Source organism: Pelodiscus sinensis, chromosome 17 (genome assembly GCF_049634645.1).
Source record: "Pelodiscus sinensis isolate JC-2024 chromosome 17, ASM4963464v1, whole genome shotgun sequence".
Classification (NCBI taxonomy): Eukaryota; Metazoa; Chordata; order Testudines; family Trionychidae; genus Pelodiscus; species Pelodiscus sinensis.
In genome coordinates, this window is record NC_134727.1 from 4,916,603 (window position 1) to 4,936,937 (window position 20,335).

At 55.4% G+C, this 20,335-nt stretch overlaps 1 protein-coding gene across 1 annotated transcript; it reads right to left on the reverse strand.

Moving 5' to 3' along the window:
• Window positions 1-777: 777 nt before the first annotated feature.
• Window positions 778-6,414, reverse strand: TLX3 (T cell leukemia homeobox 3). Its single transcript, XM_075900150.1, has 3 exons — window positions 5,594-6,414; window positions 4,415-4,658; window positions 778-2,161 (listed from the first exon to the last, which is right to left on the reverse strand). Exons 1-3 carry the CDS (start codon window positions 6,006-6,008, stop codon window positions 1,951-1,953), a joined length of 870 nt encoding a protein of 289 aa, XP_075756265.1. The 5' UTR covers window positions 6,009-6,414; the 3' UTR covers window positions 778-1,950.
• Between the last annotated feature and the right edge of the window lie 13,921 nt (window positions 6,415-20,335).

Genomic DNA, 20,335 nt, shown 5'->3' on the forward strand with positions numbered 1-20,335 from the left:
AATAACACCAGCCCCTCTCTCTGCCAGAGAGCCACTTCCCACTTGTGCACAGACTCCTTTGCATTCATAATGTTTCAGCATTAAAACAGTAACGCAGGCCCCTCACTCCGCCTCTGGGCCTAGCAAGCAGGCAGATGCCAAATGAGTTCTTAAGCCATAGAAAGACTCAAGAGCATTTTATTGTCACTAGCTGGTCCATACGCCGGCGCTACCTGGCTCTGGAATAGCTGCAGGATTTCTGACGCCCTGCTACTGATCCGGGAGTAAAACCAAATCGAGACATGGACTTGTGCCAAACCCAGCTTGCAAAATTCACACCTTAGGAGCTAGATCCTTCAGCAACAGTGACCACTGGATTCCTAGCGCCTCTAAGAATACCAGCCACCTCGCCTCTATTCTGTGCTCCCATAGCTCCTGGTCCCTGCTAGTCAAAGACTCCTTACTGAAATATCAATATTTACTCATTCTACGGATACATCGGCTCGGTGGAGGGTCACCCGTCTGCCCTGGGCCAGCCCCTGCCAGCTGCCCTCTGGCTGAGCCGAATCCGTATCGAATTCGAATCATGCCCTTCCTTATCTGCAATTCTTGTAGCGCCACTCCGCAGTGCGCCTTATTACCTCATTTACGGCGGCTTGCTCGCCGGAGATCCGACCCAGCGATCCACTCCGGCTCCCGGCCGCCGCACGCCTGCCTTCCTCCCCGGGTCTGAGCAGCCGGATTCACACCGCCCCTCCCCGGCCTGCCTCCCCGGTCGCGGGCGGGGAGCGCACACGCAGCAGGCGGCCTTTTTAAAGAAATCGTTTATTTACAGATCTCAGCAAGTACAAAGTATGATACACGGTCGGTGCCAACCCCAAACCTTCTGCATTATGAAACATAAGGCGCTTTCTCTAACGGCCAAGTGCTGCTTTGCGGGGCTAAGCCGGGAGGCGCGCAGGGCGAAGTGAAAATCGCCTTGCCCGAGCGCAGCCCTTCTTACTGGGGCGCGTCAATTACAGCTGACATTGACCTCGCGCGGCCTGCGCGGCCCGATTTCCCCGGGCGTCTCCTAAAGCGAACGCCTCCCCAGTTCCGTTCCCTCCCCTCCCTCTGCTAAGCGGGCTAGCTGTCGGACTATCCTACACGCAGCGGGGAGGAGCCCTTTGCCCCAGGGCCACCCGAAATCTTCGCTTCCCAGTTTGCAATACATGATCCGGTTAGCGGAGCAGTCGGTACTAAGCGTGCCCGGGATCGCAGCGCATACATACATGGAAGTGTTTCACACTTCTTACCAAAGCGAGGGGACTGGCCCCTTTTCCTAACGGGAGAGCGATATGAATTTACAAACGGAGCTGCTAAAGCGGCCAGTTCTCCAGTGTGATAATACTCGGCTGATTGTTTTCTCCTCGGCCACGGAATAACCTGCCGTTTACACACACCCCGGGGGAGAACCGGAGTGACTTTCCTTATGCCTCTGGCAATTTCTCGCGCTTCCTGCTTATTTCCCCCAGCCCATGTCGCCCAGACTGGCCAGCAGAGATGAGATCCCGTCTTCCTTCACCTCCAGGAGCGGCCTCCGCCCCCCGCAAACCGCTTTGCAAAGCCCAGGCGCCGGTTCCAGCTGCAAACACACTCCCTCGGGGAGTTCCGCAAGTTCCCTGGGGCTGTAGATTCGGGGGCACCCGGAGCCCGTGGTCCAAGTTTCCGTCTCACCAGTCCAGGACTCCCGGCTTCCAGGAGAAGCGCGTTCACACTGACATCCCGCAGCGCGCCCCGGTTTGCCGCAGGCGGGCGGCTGCGGCCCGGGAACAGTTCGGCGGGGGAGTCCGAAGCTGGCCTCGGCCCACGCTCTGTAGGGACCGCCGGAGGCAACTGTCCGCCCAGCTCTGCTTCGTGCCCGGCTCCGGCCATGCAGGGCGAGGTGGGGAAGGCGCCGTGGGTCTGGCCACCCCCCGCCCCCGAGAGTGTTTACACGAGCGAGGTGACGGGCGGGATCTTGGCGTTCTCCTCTTCCCAGGGCTGGAGGTTCTGCAGCGCGAAGAGCGAGGAGTTGTGTAGACACAGCGGGTCGGGCTGGATCGAGTCGTTCAAGGACTTCTGGAAAGCGTCGTGCTGCAGCTGGAGCATGAGCCTGCTGGCCTGCTGCCGCTCCGCCTCCCTCTCCTCCGCCGTCTGCCTCCTAAACACACAGCACACATCAGAGGGGAGCCCGCGCCCGGCGCCCCCCGCTCGTCCCGCGCCCACCCCGCTCTGCGCACCCGGGGGGCAGGGGAGAAGCCGGGTCTGGGAAGGGGAGTTGGGTATTTACACTTCGTGATCGGGGGCAGGAAGAGTTCTACCCTAAGCAGGGAGCAGGGTCTGACTCAAGGCCCTTCCCGGGGCCCCAGCAGCCTGGGCCTTCCAGGCCCGGTTAGTGCCCAAACACAACGGCCGCGCAACGCAAACCCTGCCCGGAAAGCAGCTCCGAGCCGGAGACGTGCGCTTTGAGGTGTGTGATGAGGCAGCGCTCTGTTGTCTCCGTGTGTAACACACACACACACACACACACACACAGCGTCTGCAGCCACAGAGACGCATCCTTGTGGCTCAGCGCCTGCGTCTCCAACAAGTTGCTGTGACATCTGCCCTTGAGCCCAAGGGCACCTCCGAGGTGCCTGGCCGGAGCCAGGACAAAAGACCTAGCGCGTATCGGGGCTCCCAGAAACGGGTCCAGCAACCCCCTCGGTTAACAAGCTCCGGTGCCCTCCACACACACCCCGGTGCAGCCGCACGGCCCCGTCTGTCGGGCTGCGGGCCGGGTGCGGAGAGGCCAGGGAAAGGGAGCTGGCTCGTTACGGGGATTGCGGGCCGCTGGTGTCCTGTGTCGGCCCGTCTCGCGGGGTTGGTGGCGTGAGCCGCACTCTTGGGCAATTGCAAGAACCGCGGCCAGCCCCGACATGTCTTTAAATCCGATGGCGGCGGCTTTAAAACGCGGGCCCGCCGCTCCTACGGAAGCAATTCGGCGGGGAGCGGTGTCGGGGCGCCGTTGTCAAACGCTTTACTTCCAGAATTCACTCCTCTTCGAAACCACTCGCTCTATCCCCATCGCGACCCGGCCCTTGCCCCCAGACCCCCACCCCGCCGCTCCCGACTACAACTGCGGGCCAGGGTCGTTGGGGGAATCGAATTTCAGAGCCGGCTATTTCCGAACGTGATTTACACGACGGATAATTACATCGAATGTCCCACGCGTGGAAAAGAAACCAGGCCAATTAGCAAACGCGCGCGGCTCGGCTCAGCGCACAACCATCCACGGCCTTGAACGTTGCGATTTTGTTTATTTTTATGTTCGTGGCCGCGAAAGGGGGATCCCACGCTCCCCTCGTTTCTTAGAAATGATCGAAAACTCCCGCTTTCCCGCGGGGAAGATTTCCAGGGAAACGTGGCTGGTTTCGATTCTCCACGAAACGCGTCCCCCTGTTTTGCAGCCTGGGGAGAGGGAAAAGAGGGAGCCAAAGTCGATGTTCGCTCCTTTTCCCTTGGTTCTCCCGTGCCCAGGACAAAGCAAGTGGCATTTTAAAAGAGACCCTGTTGCGGCTACGAATGGCATCGGCCAGTGTTTGGGAGACAGACACGGACGAGGGGGGTCGGGGGCCGCTTTCGGGGAGTTCCCAGCCGCGCAGGGCCCCGAGCTGAGCGAAGGACGGGGCGCCGGAATTCGTTTGGGCACAGACTGCTAGCACGGCCTGCGTCTGGAGTGCCAAATGCCGCGTTCTCCAAAGCCAGCTGACGCTCAATGCGCCCCGACACTCCCCACAATTCACACCAGCGGCTCGCTGCGGGTTCAATTCGTTCTTGGGCAACGCTGGGGCTGCAAAAGGGCCTCCCCAGCCGCGGCGTCTTTCCCCTGCGCCTGGCTCCTCTGAGCAGGTGCAGAAACGACGGGCTACCTTCCCCGGCTCGGCTCTGCGCCCTGCGGGTTCGCCTTTGCCAGCCGGCGGGGGGGAAAGGGAGCCACGCTCCCCAGACACACTTCGCCGGGGCTGCGTCTCTCATCCCCCCCCCCCCATCAGCTCGTAAGGGCCTGCCCGACCCCCAGCACAGAGCCGCCCGGGAAATGAGCAAACGGGCTCAGGGACACCGAGCAGAACCGGAGCGGGGTGGGGAGCCTGGAGCTCGGGCCAGGAGACAGAACCCTGGCAGGGCAGGAAAGGGGCGGAGGAGGGGAGGGGGAAGAGGCAGCCAGGGGCTGGGGAGAGGGGAGCGGGCCGGGCATAGGTGGGGTAACAGGGAGGCCTGGGCAGGCGAAGGGGTAAGGGAGCAGGCGGGTGGGGAGGGGCAGAGGGCAGGCAAGCCGGGGCAGTGGGAAGAGGGGCCGGCGCTGCACCGGGAGCCAAGGCCGAAGCGCAGCGGAGGGTCCAGGCAGGGCCTGCCCAGCTAGGCCCGGACTCACCGCCACTTGGTCCGCCGGTTCTGGAACCAGGTCTTGACCTGCGCGTCCGTCATCTTGAGGGACTTGGCGAGCGCCGCCCGCTCGGCCGAGGCCAGGTACTTCTGCCGGTGGAAGCGCTTCTCCAGCTCGCAGATCTGCACCCGGGAGAAGGAGGTGCGCGGCTTCTTGCGCTTGGGCGGGGTGCGGTTCTGGTAGGGGTGCCCGATCCGCCGGGTGACGGTGAAGGGGGTGAGCGCGGCCGCCGCTGCCCGGGGGACAAACAGAGCCGCGGGTGAGCGCCCGGCACCCTCAACCCCCCCGCTCCCCCACCCTCACGTCTGCTCCTCGGCCAGCGGGACCTGCCAGGGCCGCGGGGCTCGGGGTGCGGGGCCTGGCCGGGATCGGCGGCCCTGGGCAGGCAGAGCAGTGCAGGAGGAACCGGGTCTGTCTTTAGGGGGGGGGTGCATCTTGCCAGTGCTCCGCTGTAGGGATCACCCCCTATTTTCTCCCCGCCCCCCAACGGACACAAACCTGCAAGACCGGCCGGGGCCGAGGCCGCTGCGGCTTCTAGCCCGTCGCTGCCCCCACTTCGCTTCCTCACATCGAATCCTCTTTATTTCCACCCACTTAGCTCCTAAACGCCGCCAGTTCTCAGTGCGGGATTAGGTTCGCCAGGACGCGCTCGCTAATCGGATTAAGGCTGGGGATTAGCGGAGCGCCTCCACTGCGCTCCCACCCCCGCAGGGCTCGGCCTTCAGAGCAGGGGAGCTGGGCCATTGGGTTTTGTGAATCGCAGTGGCAGGGCGATCCGGAGCCGGCGGCGAGCCCTGCTCGGCCCGCAGTGACACCGGAATAACGCCAGTGTTTTCCGTCGGCCCTAGCTGCCGCGGCCGCCCACTCCCGCCCGGGCTGAGGGGCAGGGAGGACAGAGGGGTGCGACGGGAACCGCGTGCCCCAAAACGGCCACAAAAACTTGTTTCTCTACCGTAGCCGGTGCGCAGAAAGATGCCCTCCCCTCCCCTCCCCCCAAAGAAGCGGAGCCGCTATTTTTAAAAGCTGCGCCAGGTGCCCGGGCCGCCGTGGGGGGCTCGGAAGGGGACAAGCCAGACTCGTTTGCACGCTGGGCTGGTGCCGTTTGGAAGCGGGCGGACAGTCACGCCACCGCGGCTCCCGGGGCTGTGTGAAAAACCAGCCTTTTACCTGTGAATCTGTCCTTGACGAACCGCCTGCTGCTCTCCATCCAGGGGAAGTTGAGGCTGCCAAGGCTGGGGACAGCTGGCATCGCGGGGATGGCGCTAGAAATGGGAGGTGGGACAGCCCCAGGGATGGGTCTGTGCGCTGGCACCCGGATCACTCCAGCTGGAGCCAAGCTCAGATTCACACTGTAAGATCCAGAGTCTTCAAAAGGCGCCCCGATGCCAGGGAAGGAGGCCGGGAGGGAAGGGTACGGGGCAGTCGTTCGGCTCACGGGGCTTCCCAGGTAATTTGTGCCGTCGGATCCTCTGGGGGCGGGCTGGGACGCGTTTTCCTGATCAGAACTGTTTAAAATCTGATCAATTCCAAAGCTGATGGGCTCGTGTTGATGCGGGGTCTGTGTGTTCGTTGGCTGATCCATCCTGGGTGAATAGAAATATTGGCTCCCACCTGTATGAATTCCCCTATAAAACGCTCGCTTTTCCTTACAGTAGATCCATGTAGGTCCGGCTGTCTGTCAGACTGAAACTTTGCCAAGAGTGGTCCAGCCCGACAGGCTCTGTGTCATCTTTTTTTGAACCAAACCTGGAGTTTCGGCGTCTCATTTCTGTCCTGCCGCTGCCATTGGCCGCGATAAACAAGCCTCTCTCCTCCCATTGGCTCCCGGATTTCAATAAAGGCCTAATTCATTGAAATAGGAGCTTAGGGACTGTTCCAAGGTGACATCATTTTAACAAACGAACAATAGGTCAAATTTATTAGCTAAGATAATGTGTGTCGGATATTACAATCGCATCTGTGATTGTTTGTCCTTAGAAATTAGCGATTTGAAATTTAACAAAGCTTTGCAATTACGAGGCAGTCCCCTCCCCCTTTTGTTTATTACCTAACATGCTAGTCGTACCGAGCTCCGGGCTGGGAATGACAAAACAGCCTCTCCCCCTCGGTGGATTAATTTAGAACGTAATGTAACTCTTTCCTATTGTTTCTGTTTATAAATGGTGTGCAGCGTGTAAAACACCTTCCTGAGAGGCGCAGAGGAGTACCGCTGGGTGTTTACCTGTTCATCGGCTCAAGTTATGGTTCTAGGACAGTGGACACAAAATTAGTCGGTTAGAGCGATTTTTAAAAATATATATAAAGGCGGGGAGAGTGGGGGTTTTAGGCTTTGAAGCCTAGAGTTGAATTGCCTTTTCTCCCACATGCTTTCTGATGGGGGGACTTTTTAATGCTCCATATATTAAGCACCGATTTAGGGAACGCTCCTGAAATCTTACCCTGTTGTGATTTATCTGAAGGCGAGAGACATGCGCGCCTCTATTTTTTTCCTGAGATTACTTATGGGGGGGTCATTAAATATATGCCCACAGAAACGCTACGTTTGGGGAACAACACTTCCCACCCGGAAAGAGAGAGAGAGCTCAGAGTAGGACTTGCTTTCGTGTGGATTGCAAAGCCCACGGATGCGCGCGGGTCAGAAGAGAAACAACCTCTAGACATCTTGGTTTGAAAGGGCTTTTTGCAAGCTGAGAATTTAGTTTAAATTTGCCTGGGAGGGTCCTATTCAGGGGCTAAATAGAGAGAGAGAAATGTTTCCTATTAACTGTATTGTGTGTGTGTGTTTACCTTGCACCTAGTTAATTACTATAGGGCCTCTGGCTTTTCCCCTGTGTTTGCGTTTTTACAAATTTCAAACAATTATTTTAGTCTGATAGAATATTTCTGTCTCTGTTTGAACGGCCGGCCCAATATTCGCGCGGGGCGGCCTCTCTTGGAGAGAAAATTAAAGGGGGGCCCATGTAAAATGCGAAGAGATTCCGTTTTTGGATTAATTTACGTCAACAAACTTCCTGCCGTACACCAGCGTTAAGTGAGTTTGCAGACGCTCCCTAACGTCCAAATTGGACTAAAGGCGTTAAAAATTAAATAACGTTCAAATGCATTTACTTAGTTTCCCTTTTATAAAGGGAAATGAAAACAGGGAATAGAATTTTCCTTTTAATAGAATGTAATAGTATTTGATCAGCACCTGTTAGGGCTGATTTTGTGATTTCAGAAAGCAGCGACAAGGAGAGAGTTTATTAGTTTTTAAAGCTTAGGATTCAATTACCGCAACACACTGAATAATTTAAATGGTAGCAGTAAATGCAAACAGACCTGTGGAGTTATTGGACTTATTGCATGGAAATGCTAAAGAATAAGGAGGGAGGGAGGAAAATAAATTAAAATCAGGGCTGTGTTCTTTTTTAAACAAACACAACCAACCAACGAAATAAAAAAGCCTCCTCTCCCCAATATTTGTTTCCTACCCTAAAGGACCGGTTTTTCTCCGCGAAAAGGTTCGAGGGTTTCTCCACTGCCCATGATCCGAATTTGTAGAGCTTAAAATAAAACAAAATAGATCAACCCGCCCCCCTTTTATTGCAGGGGTATTTTGTATTCATTTCCTCCAATCTCGGAATGTTTTGTTTTTAAGATTTCCCCCCCCAGTTTATTTAAAAAATAGGAAAAAATGGCCCCATGCATTTTCCTTCCCAGTGTTACTTCAACGATTATTTAAAGACCCAACTTCAGACAGGTGCCGAAGCAAAAGGAATCTCGATGCGTGGATTTATGGACCGCACAGAGAACCGCGGAATACCAGCCATCCGAGGCCGCCTGTTTTATTGCTAACGCGGGCAGTTAAATCTCACTTCTTGCTCCTAAACGCGGGGCATTAAAAAGTGTGTCTCGGCCCCTTCCCCTAAGCAAGGATCCCCCATCCTGACAGCATGCAGATCCAAGCCCCTTTGTGAGGCTCTCCCGTGGAAGGTTTGGAGGAAGGCGAGATGCACTGGGAGACGCGCACACAAATAACCCTTTTTTCTTCTTCTTTTTCTTCCTGGCAGTCCATTGATCGCCCCGAAAATACCCCACAGCGGCTACCCAGGAGACTGGCACGCAACCCAACAGATGCTAATGTCTAGGAACGGGAAACTTGAAAAGCAGCAGCCCCGCATAGTACGGCGGTTTGTTAATTTCGGGTGGGTTTACAGGGACAGGTCAGGAGGGGGTGTGGAGAAGAGCGACTGGCCATTAGGAACTCTCTCTTGGCTGGAATCGCCCTTAAGACAGGTCCAGGGACCAGGTGTGGCGCCTGGTCTAAACTCGCTCCCTGCTGCTAAAGGTTCCGGAGGAATCAGGGGAAGGCGCAGCGCCTTGCGCGCTACTTGGGAATGAGCGAGCGCTGCTCAGGGCGAGCGACCCAGGCAAGGTGGGGTGAGAGGAACCGTCCACGTAGCGGGGTTTACTGGGAGGCGCGGCGGAGGCTGGGGGATTTTCTTTCGCTCCCAGACTCGGATGTTTCTGTCTCTAGCTGCCCCGCTGTGGCTCCAGGGTTAAAGAGGCGCCAGGTAAAATCCCGCGCCCAGGTGACTGTCGAAGCTGGCCGGCAGCCCCTGCCGCATTTCCGAACGAGCTTCGGAGCTGGAGGATTTAATATTTTAATGGGCCATTAGCCGTGACTCTGAGAAGGCTGGAGCGGGGAGGGCAAGGGGCGATTTAGCGGGGGGGCGATGGCCAGGCAGTTGTTTGCCATGGAGAGGACCGATCAATTAAGGAGACGCAGCTCTCCGGCTGGCCTCGGGAAGAGGCAGCCGCGCCGGAATCTGCCGGGTATTTCTTTCACTGCTAATCCGATTAAGGGGAAAATAGCCCCACCGCCTTGCGTTCAGCATCCCCCAGGAGCCTGGCTGCTCGCAGGCCTTTCCGACGGCGCAAATGGGGCTGGGACAGGTTCTGTTCCCCAGCCAGGCTCAGCTACCTGGCCGCGCCGTGCGCCCGGAGCGCAGGAATCCGGCTGGCGAAGTGGCCCCGCAGCAGAGCCAGTTCGCAATAAAACCAGACTCCAGAGAGGCGGCTGCCAGTGAGCAGCCGGGTCCCGGCCCTTAGCCAAGGGGCGCAGGAGCGGGGCTGCCCCGGGAAACGGAGGCCCCAGAGGCATCTCCTCCTCCGGCCCCCCGACTTGCCCCGGCCTGGGAGGCGCCTAATTGGATTTTCTTCCCACTTGCGCTCGCGTGTCTAAGCGGCCTGATCATTAGGCTGAGTTTCTATAGAGTGGAGCTAATTGGATTTGCAGGCTACCAGCAAGCTGGCGTGCCCGCTTTCAGGAAGGAGCCTCCCAGCCCGGGAGAGGCCGAGGAGGGAAACTTACCCCTCCTGGCCTGCCCCTCGGCACCGCCGCTCGGAGCCCCCCTTCCAGGCCCGACTCTGAATGGCCCGGGCGGGTGTTCCAAAGCCAGCCCCGCACGCGAACGAGGGGAGGGCGAAATAAATAAATAAAGTGACACCCAGTCCTGAATCAGGGCAGGCTTTGTTAGAGAAAATTGCAGCTTGATCTGCATAATGGGAGCGCGGGCTGCCCAAGGCTATCTTTTTATTGCGTGTGTGTCTGCTGTTATCAATTTTGTGAACGATTTCACAGGGAGCCTGGCAGACTTGAGCTGGAATAATATGCAAAGATGAGCTTTGAATAATGAATGATGTGCTTTTAAACCAATTCCAAAGTGTCTGTGATAGTACAATATGAAAAGGGCTGGTAAGTAATAGTGTATTTAAAAGGCGCTAGTATGTTTTTATTACTATATTTAAAAAGATATCTATATTATTTTTGTGAAACGGATAATCTATCACAGAGTCTTTGATAATCAGCTAAACAATACATTTTTCTTTGGGAAAACTCTCCTAGTTTTACACAGTTAAATATAGACGATCAGCACACAGCTTTGTAACGCTTGACTACCTTATTAAATATTAACTCTATTTTAATATTAGCTTTTAAATTTAATATGTTGACGTTCTGTACTTTTACTTTAATTATGTTTTATAATTAATAACCTTGGATGTATGGATTCCTTAAAGGCTGCTCTCCCATAGTCGATTTTTTGCTTTTCTTCTTATAGGTACGTATAATGGGCAAACAAAATTACACACACACACACAAACACACAACTATATGCATATCAAATTGTATTATTTCGTAAATACATATACCTGCTTAGTTTTTTAAAATTTTAAACCGTTCACACACTATCAGTATCTCTGTGTGTGTATTTATCTATACACACACACACAGACACACACATCATATAATTATATATGGCGTGTATATATGATATATGTGTGAGATTATATATATATATATATATAAATGTATGTATACATACACACATTTTATATATATATTGCATGTATATATTATGTGTATGATTATATATGTGTGTGTGTGTGTATGTACACACACACATACACTCACACTCATCTATATATACAAACACGTTATGTATTTTGCCTCTGCCAATAGCTACGGTAATTCGATCAAATCTAGTCTCACCTGACGGCTCCATTTCTACTCACAAGGCGACCTGGGCCGGTTTTTAGCAAAGCCAGACCAGCTCTTTAACTCCGGTTGTTACCAAGTTTCCACAGCCCGCGCGTGGAACGGCTCAGAAGTTGCCGTGGCTGCGGGGTGGGGTGTGTGTGTGTGGGGGGGGGGGGTTGTGGGGCAGGGGACCCTGCTTTGGACACACGGAGGGAGGGAGCCCAGCCGGCCACCCGTGTCCCGGCAGGCGGGTCTGGCAGCGCAGCGGTTGTGGGCGAGCTGGTCCGTGGGGTTTTCTGGCCTCCAGGTTGCGGCCGGGGCCAGCCCCGGTCTGCGGGGGGTGGGTCCAGGACTCTAAGCGGGGGGGGGGGGGGGGGGGGGGGTCAGTAAAGCTGGCCAGGAAAAGGCACCTCGTGCGATGGCAACTGCAGCTCCAGCCGGGCCCCTTCTGGCAGGCGAGCTCGGGGCGAGCGGGTGCCAGGTGTGGGGCTGGGGCAGCCCCATTGCCCGGCCCCCAGATATAGATCTAGGGCCGGCCCACGGGGGCGAGGGAGCTGTAGGCTTGGCTGGGGGGGGGGGGGGGGCGCGGGCGCAGGGGCCCTGACCCCCCGCCGATCCGGGCCTGGCGCGGGGGCACGATCCCAGCTCTCCCGGCTGACTCCTAGGCACCGAGCAGCCCTCGCAGGATCGGGCCCACATTGCCCCCCTGCGCCCGAAGGCCACTCGGGCTTCCCCGGGCCAGCTCAAGGGGGCCAGCGCGCCCCTGCCGGGCGCACCGCGCCTGCCTCTGCCAGGGCCGCATCCTCCCCCGGAGGGTACTGACGGGGAGGTGCCAAAGAGCAACCCGCCCGCCGGGGCTGCTGCGAGGGGTGGGGGCGAGGCGGCCCCAGGAAACACACGGAGAGAGGAGCCTGCCCCTGAGCGCAGCGGGCCTGGTCAGGGCCAGAGGCGCTTACGCGGTTGCAGGGACGCTGGGACGCCGACCACGGGTGGGGAACCTCAGGCCCGGGGGCCGGATGCGGCCCGCAGCGCAGCTGATTCCGGCCCGAAGGCTCAGGGCCCTCCCTCCCTGCGCTAGTGCTCCAGTCCCCCCACTTCTCATTTGTGCGCGGCCCGGCTGATTTTCCTTGGCTCAGTGGCCCCCGCCCCAGAAAAGGTTCCCGGCCCGGGTTTATACTGGGGGGCGCTGAGAGCTCTGGAACCCCCCCCCCCCAGCACCTATGGGTGCAGCTGAGCCCGAGACTCGCTGAGCATCCCCCCCTCCCCCAAGGTGTCTCCTGCTGTGGAGCCCGGTAAGCGCGTCCCAGTTGTGTCTCCTGCCTGGGTCAGGGCGCGCCTCGGCCAGGCACCCGCGCTACGGCCCAGCCCGGGCCCTGCACCGCCGGGCACCCGCGCTATGGCCCAGCCCGGCCCTTGCACCGCCGGGGAGCCGGGCTGGAGCGGCCTGAACGCCCGGGCGGGTCCCTTGCGCGTTGCCTGGAAGCTTTGTTCCAAAGCGGAGCGCGGCCGCCCTGCGCGCAGCCCGGAGCGCAGCGTTACGCCCCGGCCCGGCCGCTCTGCGCGCTTGCTCCGGGGAGCGGGGCGGGGGCCGGGGGCTTGGGGCGCTGTTGGTTTTACTTCGGATTCTCAGCCGATCCCCGCACGCCAGGAGGCGCGTTCCGGGGGGATCCTTTAGGTGCCTCCCCCGGCCCGCCCTGCCGGTACCCAGCGACCGTTCCGCTCCGCCGGGGCCCTGGACCTGCCAGCGGGGCGGTTATTTTTAGCTCTGCCATACAGCAGGGGCGCGGCCGGCTGCCCATTCGGGCTAAGTCGCTTAGATCTGCGCGTCTGTTAGCCGCGTCTAGGAGCAGCCGCCGGCCCGCCAATGCCTCTCGCCTCCGCACCCTCCAGGGCGCGGAGTTTGCTCGCAGACTGGCAAAGGCTTAGAAAGCAACGAGGGTGCCAGGTAAAACCACCCCAGTGACACAGCGGCTGTGCTTCCTCCAGGCCCCCATAGCCCCCCTTAACAAACAACCTCCCCCCCACACTAAGATGGGCAAGGCAGGGAACCTAGAAGACACGGAGCAAGCTGTGAGTAGCAGGCACCCGTCCCCAGGCCCTGTAGTGCGCCCTGAGTATGTAAACTGCCCCGTGTTAAAACCCCTCCAAAAACGCTCACCCCTCTTTATCTGGTGTCTTTAAGGGAAAGGCTAGGACATACACACTCTGGGTAGGTGATCTAGACATACAGGACATACAGGCTCTGGATAGGTGATCTAGAACTAAGCCCCTCCACCTAGATCAGTGGTTTCCAAACTTTCTATACAATTATAAGTACCCACAGTATCTACAGTTTTCAGACACATTTTTTTCCTACTGTTGCACCGCATTTGTTTAAACAACTTAATCGTAGCCGGGCAGGGGATGAGATTGTTGGGTGTAAAAAGTACAAACATCATAAAGCGCAGTAAAACGTAAAACCAAAATTCAGTTTTCTCCAAATTTCAGCTGTGTGATGTCTCGCCCCCCAGACTTCTCTCGAGTCCGTAAGGGTACTGGTAGCACTGGGTGAGAAACACTGACCTAGATCATCCCTCACAGGTGTCTCTCTAACCTGTTCTTAAATGTCTCCAGCCATGGCAATTCCACAGCCTCCCTAGGCAATTGATTCCAGACAGTTAAGAAGTTTTTTCTAATGTCCAACCTAAGCCTCCCTGGCTGCAATTTAATCCCATTGCTTCTTGCTCTGTGCTCAGAGGTTAAGGAGAGCATAAGAACGGCCATAGCGAGTTAGACCAAAAGTCCATCTAGCCCAGTATCCCGTCTTCTGACCGTGGCCAATGCCAGAGGGAATGAACAGAACCGGGAATCCTCAAGTGATCCCTTCCCTGTCACCCATTCTCAGCCTCTGACAAACTGAGGCCAGGGACACCACCCCGCCCATCTTGGCTAATAGCCATTGGACCTAACCTCCAGGAATGTATCTAGCTCTTTTTCAAACCTGGTTCAAGTTCTGGTCTTCACAACATCCTCCGGCAAGGAGTTCCACAGGAGTTTTCGCCTTCCTTTTTGTGACAACCCTTTATGGACTTGAACTCTGATTCTGCTCCTCCCTTTTCTCTCCTCCAGACTAAACAAACCCAATGTTGGTTTTTTCAATCACTAGGAGGCTCCCAAAGCGCAGAGGTTTAGCTAGAACCATGCCAGAATAAGGATGTTAAATACCGACTGATTGACGATTCGATTCGTCAATAGGGCGTCTCCGCATTGTAGGGCTATTGCTACACTTCAAAGCCAAAAGAGCCAGGCTCCCCACGGTGTTTCAAAGCGGCAGTGCCGCATGGAGCCCAGGGTCTGGCCCCAGGCTCCAAGGGGTGCTGCCGCTTTGAAGTACCCCCTCGTTTCCCCCCACCTTGCTGCCTCTTTCTGATAGAGGCAGCAAGGCGGGGGGAGAGCAACTAATCGATGAACCTGTCGACTAGTCTGGCACATCCCTCTGCTGGAGGAGGAGTCTGCCAGCCAGGCGGGGGTAGGGCTGCCCTGATATCAGGTAGGAGTTGATCTGATCTTATAACCTTTGCTAGGGCAGTAGGTAAGGACAGGCTTACCCTGGCTGTTCTGACCCTCCCCTTGCTGCCCACTGAGGGAGCCTGTTGTGCAGCTGTTTTTAGCTGGGGGAGGCAGGGTGGTGCCTATTTTGATGGAGGAGCAGCACTTCCACAGTTAGATTCATCCAATACAACAGTGTCATACTGTAAGCTAGGGTAGCCCTGTCCCCCGCTGCCTCCCCGCCAGGGTAACCACAGAGAACCCCTCCCCCGCAAACCTCGCCTCCGGATCCCGGCAGCGTCACCGACCCCACATGCAGCCACAACTTCCAGAAGGCACCTGCTGAGCAGAAGCGGAGCCGGGTGACGAGCCAGACGATAAACGGCGTCGTCCGTTTGCAGCCCGGCCCCGATCGGCACAGGGAACTTTGCCACAGCACATTATACCTCCCCCCTCAGGCCTGCAGGGATTTCAAAATGGCTGATGTGGCTTGACCCAGAAAAAAAATGGGCCAGGTTACACACTGGTCATTTGTGGGTGCTGGGTCTCACGCCCACGAGCCAGGAGAAAACCAACCCTAAGATGCTGAAAAGCTGCGGCTACAAATCAGAGAGGGTTCAAGCCAGGCAGTCAAGGACCAAACGAAACTCTGTCCCTGCAGGGGTAGGGGGCAGACGCCTGAGGAGAAAGAGCTGAGAACGGGCGGAGTCGCTACAGTGCTGTGCACGACCCACCATGGCACGTCCCCTGAATGCTCTGAGGGAGGGAACGTGTACAGCTTCCTCTAGGCAGGGATCATGGGGCTGCCAGACCCCAGAGCATCCTCTGCGAGGTGTTGGGGAACTCCGGGAAGGTGGGGTGAAGTTGCGCTTCCGTGCTGTAGAGCGGCGTGTTTACTGCCACAACGGGGACATCCAGCCGGCGGCACGCGCGTCTCATCCGTGAAAGAGGAGACAACATGGGCGGTGGGTGAACGCCCAGATGGGGAAGGCAAGCCCCAGCTCCGCCCCTTTCTCCCCAAACCCCACCCCTTCTGCAACCCGCCCCATGGAACCAAGCCCCTCCCCCCCACACACACTGTCCCACACTGTAACTGCAAGAGTGTCTGGTGGCCAGAGGCCTGGGCAGCCGCGCCCAGGCCTGGTGATGGGGGGCAAAGGAGGCCATGGGCCTGGGGTCTGGTGACACAAAGGGGCCTGGGGCTCTGCGCCCAGAGCCCCAAACCCTGTAAATTGTCATCGGCGCACCACCTGGTACGCACTGGGCAGCTCTGAGGGCTGCCTGGAGAGGCGGGGGCAGCACGCTCAGGGTGGGGCACTGTGGTCCGGGTGACACTAAGGGCCAGCTGCCCTCAGCCCCGCCCCTTCCATCTCCGAGAGCAGGGAGCTGGGCCCCCCCACCTTGCCCGGGGGCCCGGTGCGGCCGTCGCCCCCCGTAGCTGTGCTGCAGCCTGAGCCTTTCCAGGTGGCTAGAGGGTCGGGCAGCTGCACCATGGACCCAGCCCCCCTGGCTGGCCAGCGGACCTGGCGGCCAGAGACCTGGGCAGCCACGCCCCAGTCCCAGCCCTCCCCTCCCACGTTTTGGGAAGGGTCTGCGTCCCCTTGTTACCCACTGCCCGTGGAGGCAACCAACCCGCCTGGAGAAACAATCCCTGTGGAAGCCGCTGGAGATACGGAGAGACCCACCTGGAGATCAGAGGGACCTGATCCCAGCAGTGCATGGACCTGACCCTAATCTGACCAGCCTGCGCCACCCTGGGCTTCCAACCCGGCCACCTACGAGCAACCGGGCAGGACGGCCTGGGAAACCCAGCCTGGGGCAAAGCAGAAACCAGGCCGTGGTGCAACAGAGGCCGATCCAGACTCTGCCATCAGCAGAAACAATTGAGGGCCAAAGCCCATCCCCCCGCACCAGGGAGGAGAGAGAAAAGGAGGCACGGCCGGGCCAGCGGGGGGTTGGGCCGCAGCAGATGCTGGGCAGAGCAGAGGGGAGATCCTGCCTTTCCCCGGAGCGTGCCGCAGAGCCCCGGGCCTTCCTCCTGCCATGGCAAGTGCAACAGGACAGGGCAGGACCAATGGGAATCCCTGCAAAAAACCAACCCAGCGGTTTCTGTGCCTCTGGATCCAACCCACAGGCTGAAAAGAAAACCCGGGACGGAACCAGCACCATTTCGGCAGCTGGTTCAGCATCTTCTCCCTGGCCCTGCCTAGGCCTTGATACACTGCTCCGAGCTTCCCCTCCCTCTGCCGCGCTTTGATCCCTTTGTCCGGCCAGCCGTGGGAGAGCACCCTGTGCCAAGGGGCCAGAAGGAAGGCCTGGCACTGGGCCCAAAGGACTCTGGGAGAGGAGGCTCATTCATACATTTGCAAACAGGTGCAAAGTGCCCACACATCACCTCCCATGTGCTGCAGAAGGAGACATCTTCAGCAGCGACTGACAAGCCAGCAGGGGTAGCGTCTGGCAGGGAGAGGCAGGCCAGACAGCGTGTTCTGAGGTTGAGTCTCGGAGCGTGAGATGTGAGCACCCCCAACTGTCGGTGTGAGTCCTGGGAAGCAGCAGCTCAGGCTGCCTGTTCACCTCTCAATCACCCTAAATATTATGATAACATGATGAAAAAGTTAACTAAACGCTGCCTGGTCTGAAATGCTTTTCATAGAGGTCAGTGGTCAAACCTATCAATAGCTTCTCCTGGTCCTCTGAAAGAAACCCCACATCCAATGTTCCCTCTAACATTTTCTATCCTTGGGTGGGTTGAATTTTCTTTGGGGAAGAAAATATATTAAAACAAGGGATAGTTCACAAGGAGCAATGCTTGCTTCATATGTAATAAGAAATCAAATAAAAAAGAAAATTAACACTTCCCTTGGAGTTCATGTATTATCATCCTTTCTAACTCAAGCTAATAAAGACACCAACATGCATATTATCCACACACAGCACAGTTTTAAGATGCTAAACAAATCTATGAGTCAACTAGAAATAGTATTTGCAAGGAGAGCATGACTAATACAATATTTACTGAAGCTGGAAAGGAGATTAAAAGGCATTCACTAAGGCATATGGGCTGTGTCTAGACTGCATCCCTTTTCCATAAAAGGGATGCAAATTAGACACAGCCATGCAGTTTCTCTGGGGAATGTTTAAGATCCATGCTGTAAAAATAAAGAAAAGTTCTCCTGGTTTAAAACTTTCACCTTGTGTGTGTCACCAACTCAAAGACTTTAGAGGGATAGCTGTATTAGTCTGCAACTGAAAAAACAACAACAAATGGTCCTGCAGCACCTTAGAAACTAACAAAACTCTGAGGCTGCGTCTAGACTGGCCACGAATATTTGCACAAGAACACTGACGTTGTACTGTACAAAATCAATGGTTCTTGTGCAAATACGCCCATGCTCCCGTTCAGGGATAAGCCCTCTTGCGCAAGTATTCTTGCGCAAGAGGGCCAGTGTAGACAGCCAAGTTAACTTCTTGCACAAGAAAGCCCAATGGCTAAAATGCGCAAATAATTTTAACGGAAAAACTTTTCCGTTAAAAGTATTTGAGCAAAATCATGCCAGTCTAGACGCAGCCAAAGAGTAGAAGCCCCAGAACAAATTAATACATGGCTTCCGGGTTTGTAGACAGATGCGGCTGTGTCTAGACTGGCCAGTTTTGCCGGAAAATCAGCCGCTTTTACGGAAAAACTTGCCAGCTGTCTACACTGGCTGCTTGAATTTCCGCAAAAGAAATGACTTCCTACTGTAAGAAATCAGTTCTTTCTGCGGAAATACTATGCTGCTCCCATTCGGGCAAAAGTCCCTTTTGCGCAAAACTTTTGCGCAAAAGGGCCAGTATAGACAGCTCAGATTTGTTTTGCGCAAAAAAGCCCCGATCGCGAAAATGGCGATTGGGGCTTTTTTGCACAAAAGCACGTCTAGATTGGCCACGGACGCTTTTCCACAAAAAGTGCTTTTGTGGAAAAGCGTCCGTGCCAATCTAGACGCGCTTTTCCAAAAATGTGTTAACGGAAAACTTTTCCGTTAAAAGCATTTCCAGAAAATCATGCCAGTCTAGACGTAGCCATGTATGTTTCAAAGAGCTTGCAAATAAGGTTTTATTCTACAAAACAACTATTATCACCCCTAGTACTTGCCACTTCTGAGTCATAAGTGCCAGAACTCTACCACAAAGCAAAGATCTGGCTTTAATGCAACACAATATACAATGTATTAATTAGTAACACAGGATTTAAAAAAAATCATTAAGATCAGAGTTTTAGATATCTGAAACACTCCAAAAAATTCTGTTAAAAGAATCATTTTCTTTTGTACCTTAAGCCATTAACACCTGTGTAAACTTGGTTTGAAATGGAATCATGCAAATATCCTCCTAGCACCCCCCTCACCCCGCAGCCTACTTTCCCCTCTCCCTCCTACCCAGCCTAACAGAGAGGACTGCTTCAAGCGAGTCAGACACTCCAAACAATCTGCCCCCCTGCCTCCACCGCACTGCACAGATGCCAGCACCCACCTGCCTGCTTTCCCCACCTACCCCATTCAGTGAGCCGTTACCTCTCCTTTCCCAGGAGGCTTAAGAGTGCTGAGTTTTTGCCTTTCTTCTTGCACAGACGGGACTCTCCAAACTCCTCTCCCCCTCAGCCAATTTCTCCTTCCCTTCCTCCTTCTCCTCCTGCTCCTAGCAGCCACTTTTTCTCTCCTTATCTCACTTTTTACCTGCTATGGGAGCTGCTCAGTTTAAAGGAGGCAGCTCGTTTAGTGAAACGCTCTAGCCCCCGTGGGTCAGCTGAGCTCCTTGCCTGTGAGGGAGCTTTGAACCCCTGCGTGGAGCTCAGAAAACAGGCAGCTTACAGGGAACTTAGCCTACTTCCAGACTGAAATGTTTGCAGGCAATAAAAACATCTTGGATTAAAATCAAGCTTCTGTAGGAGAAGAGGCGCAAAGACAGGAACTTTTCAGCTTGGAAAAGAGATGACTAAGGTCTGACTGAGGGATATAAAATTATGACAGGTACAGAGAAAGTAAAGGAAGTATTATTTTTTCTTTTCATATATCTTTTCTTTTCATTCTTTTCAAGAATGAGGGGGTCACATAATACAATTAATAGGCAGCAAGTTCAAAGCAAACAAAATGAAGTAATTTTTTCAGACAATGCACAGTAAACCTGTGGAACTCCTTGCCAGAGGACATTGTGAAGGACAAAATTATAACAGGGTTCAAAAAAGATCTAGATAAATTCATGGAGGACAGACCCATGATTGACCATTAGCCAGAATGGACAGGAATGGTGTTCCTAGTCTCTGTTTGCCAGAAATTGGGAACAAGCAACAGTATGGATCACCTGATGATTGCTTTGTACTGTTCAGTCCCTCGAAGCACCTGGCATTGGCCAATGTTGGAAGACAGGCTATTGAGCTAGTTGGACCTTTGGTCTGACCTAGTCTGGCCTTTCTAATGTTCTTATCACAAATGTAGTGATGGGAAAATATGTCTGATCAAAATGTATTAAGGACTCCAGATAGATCTCATCTGATTGGCCAAGGGCCCAGGTAGGATCTTGTGATCAGAATGGGGAGAAGCAGGTCTTTGGTTCTGCAAAGCATACAGGGCCCCTTTCTCGGGCATCAGGGTAGTTACTCCTCTGTGATGTTGGAGGGATGGCTCTTTCCCTTGATACACTCCAGTATCTCAAGGAAAGACTCAGGACCAGTGAGAGCTCAAGGATATTAAAAATATTCAGAGGCCAGCCTGTCAATCCCCGGGCCTGAGGAAACAGGTTGTAAAAGGGCAACAAAAATGAAAAGAGTTTTGGAATGGGTGCCATAAAAACAGAGATTAAAAAGGCTGCGACTTTTCAGCTTA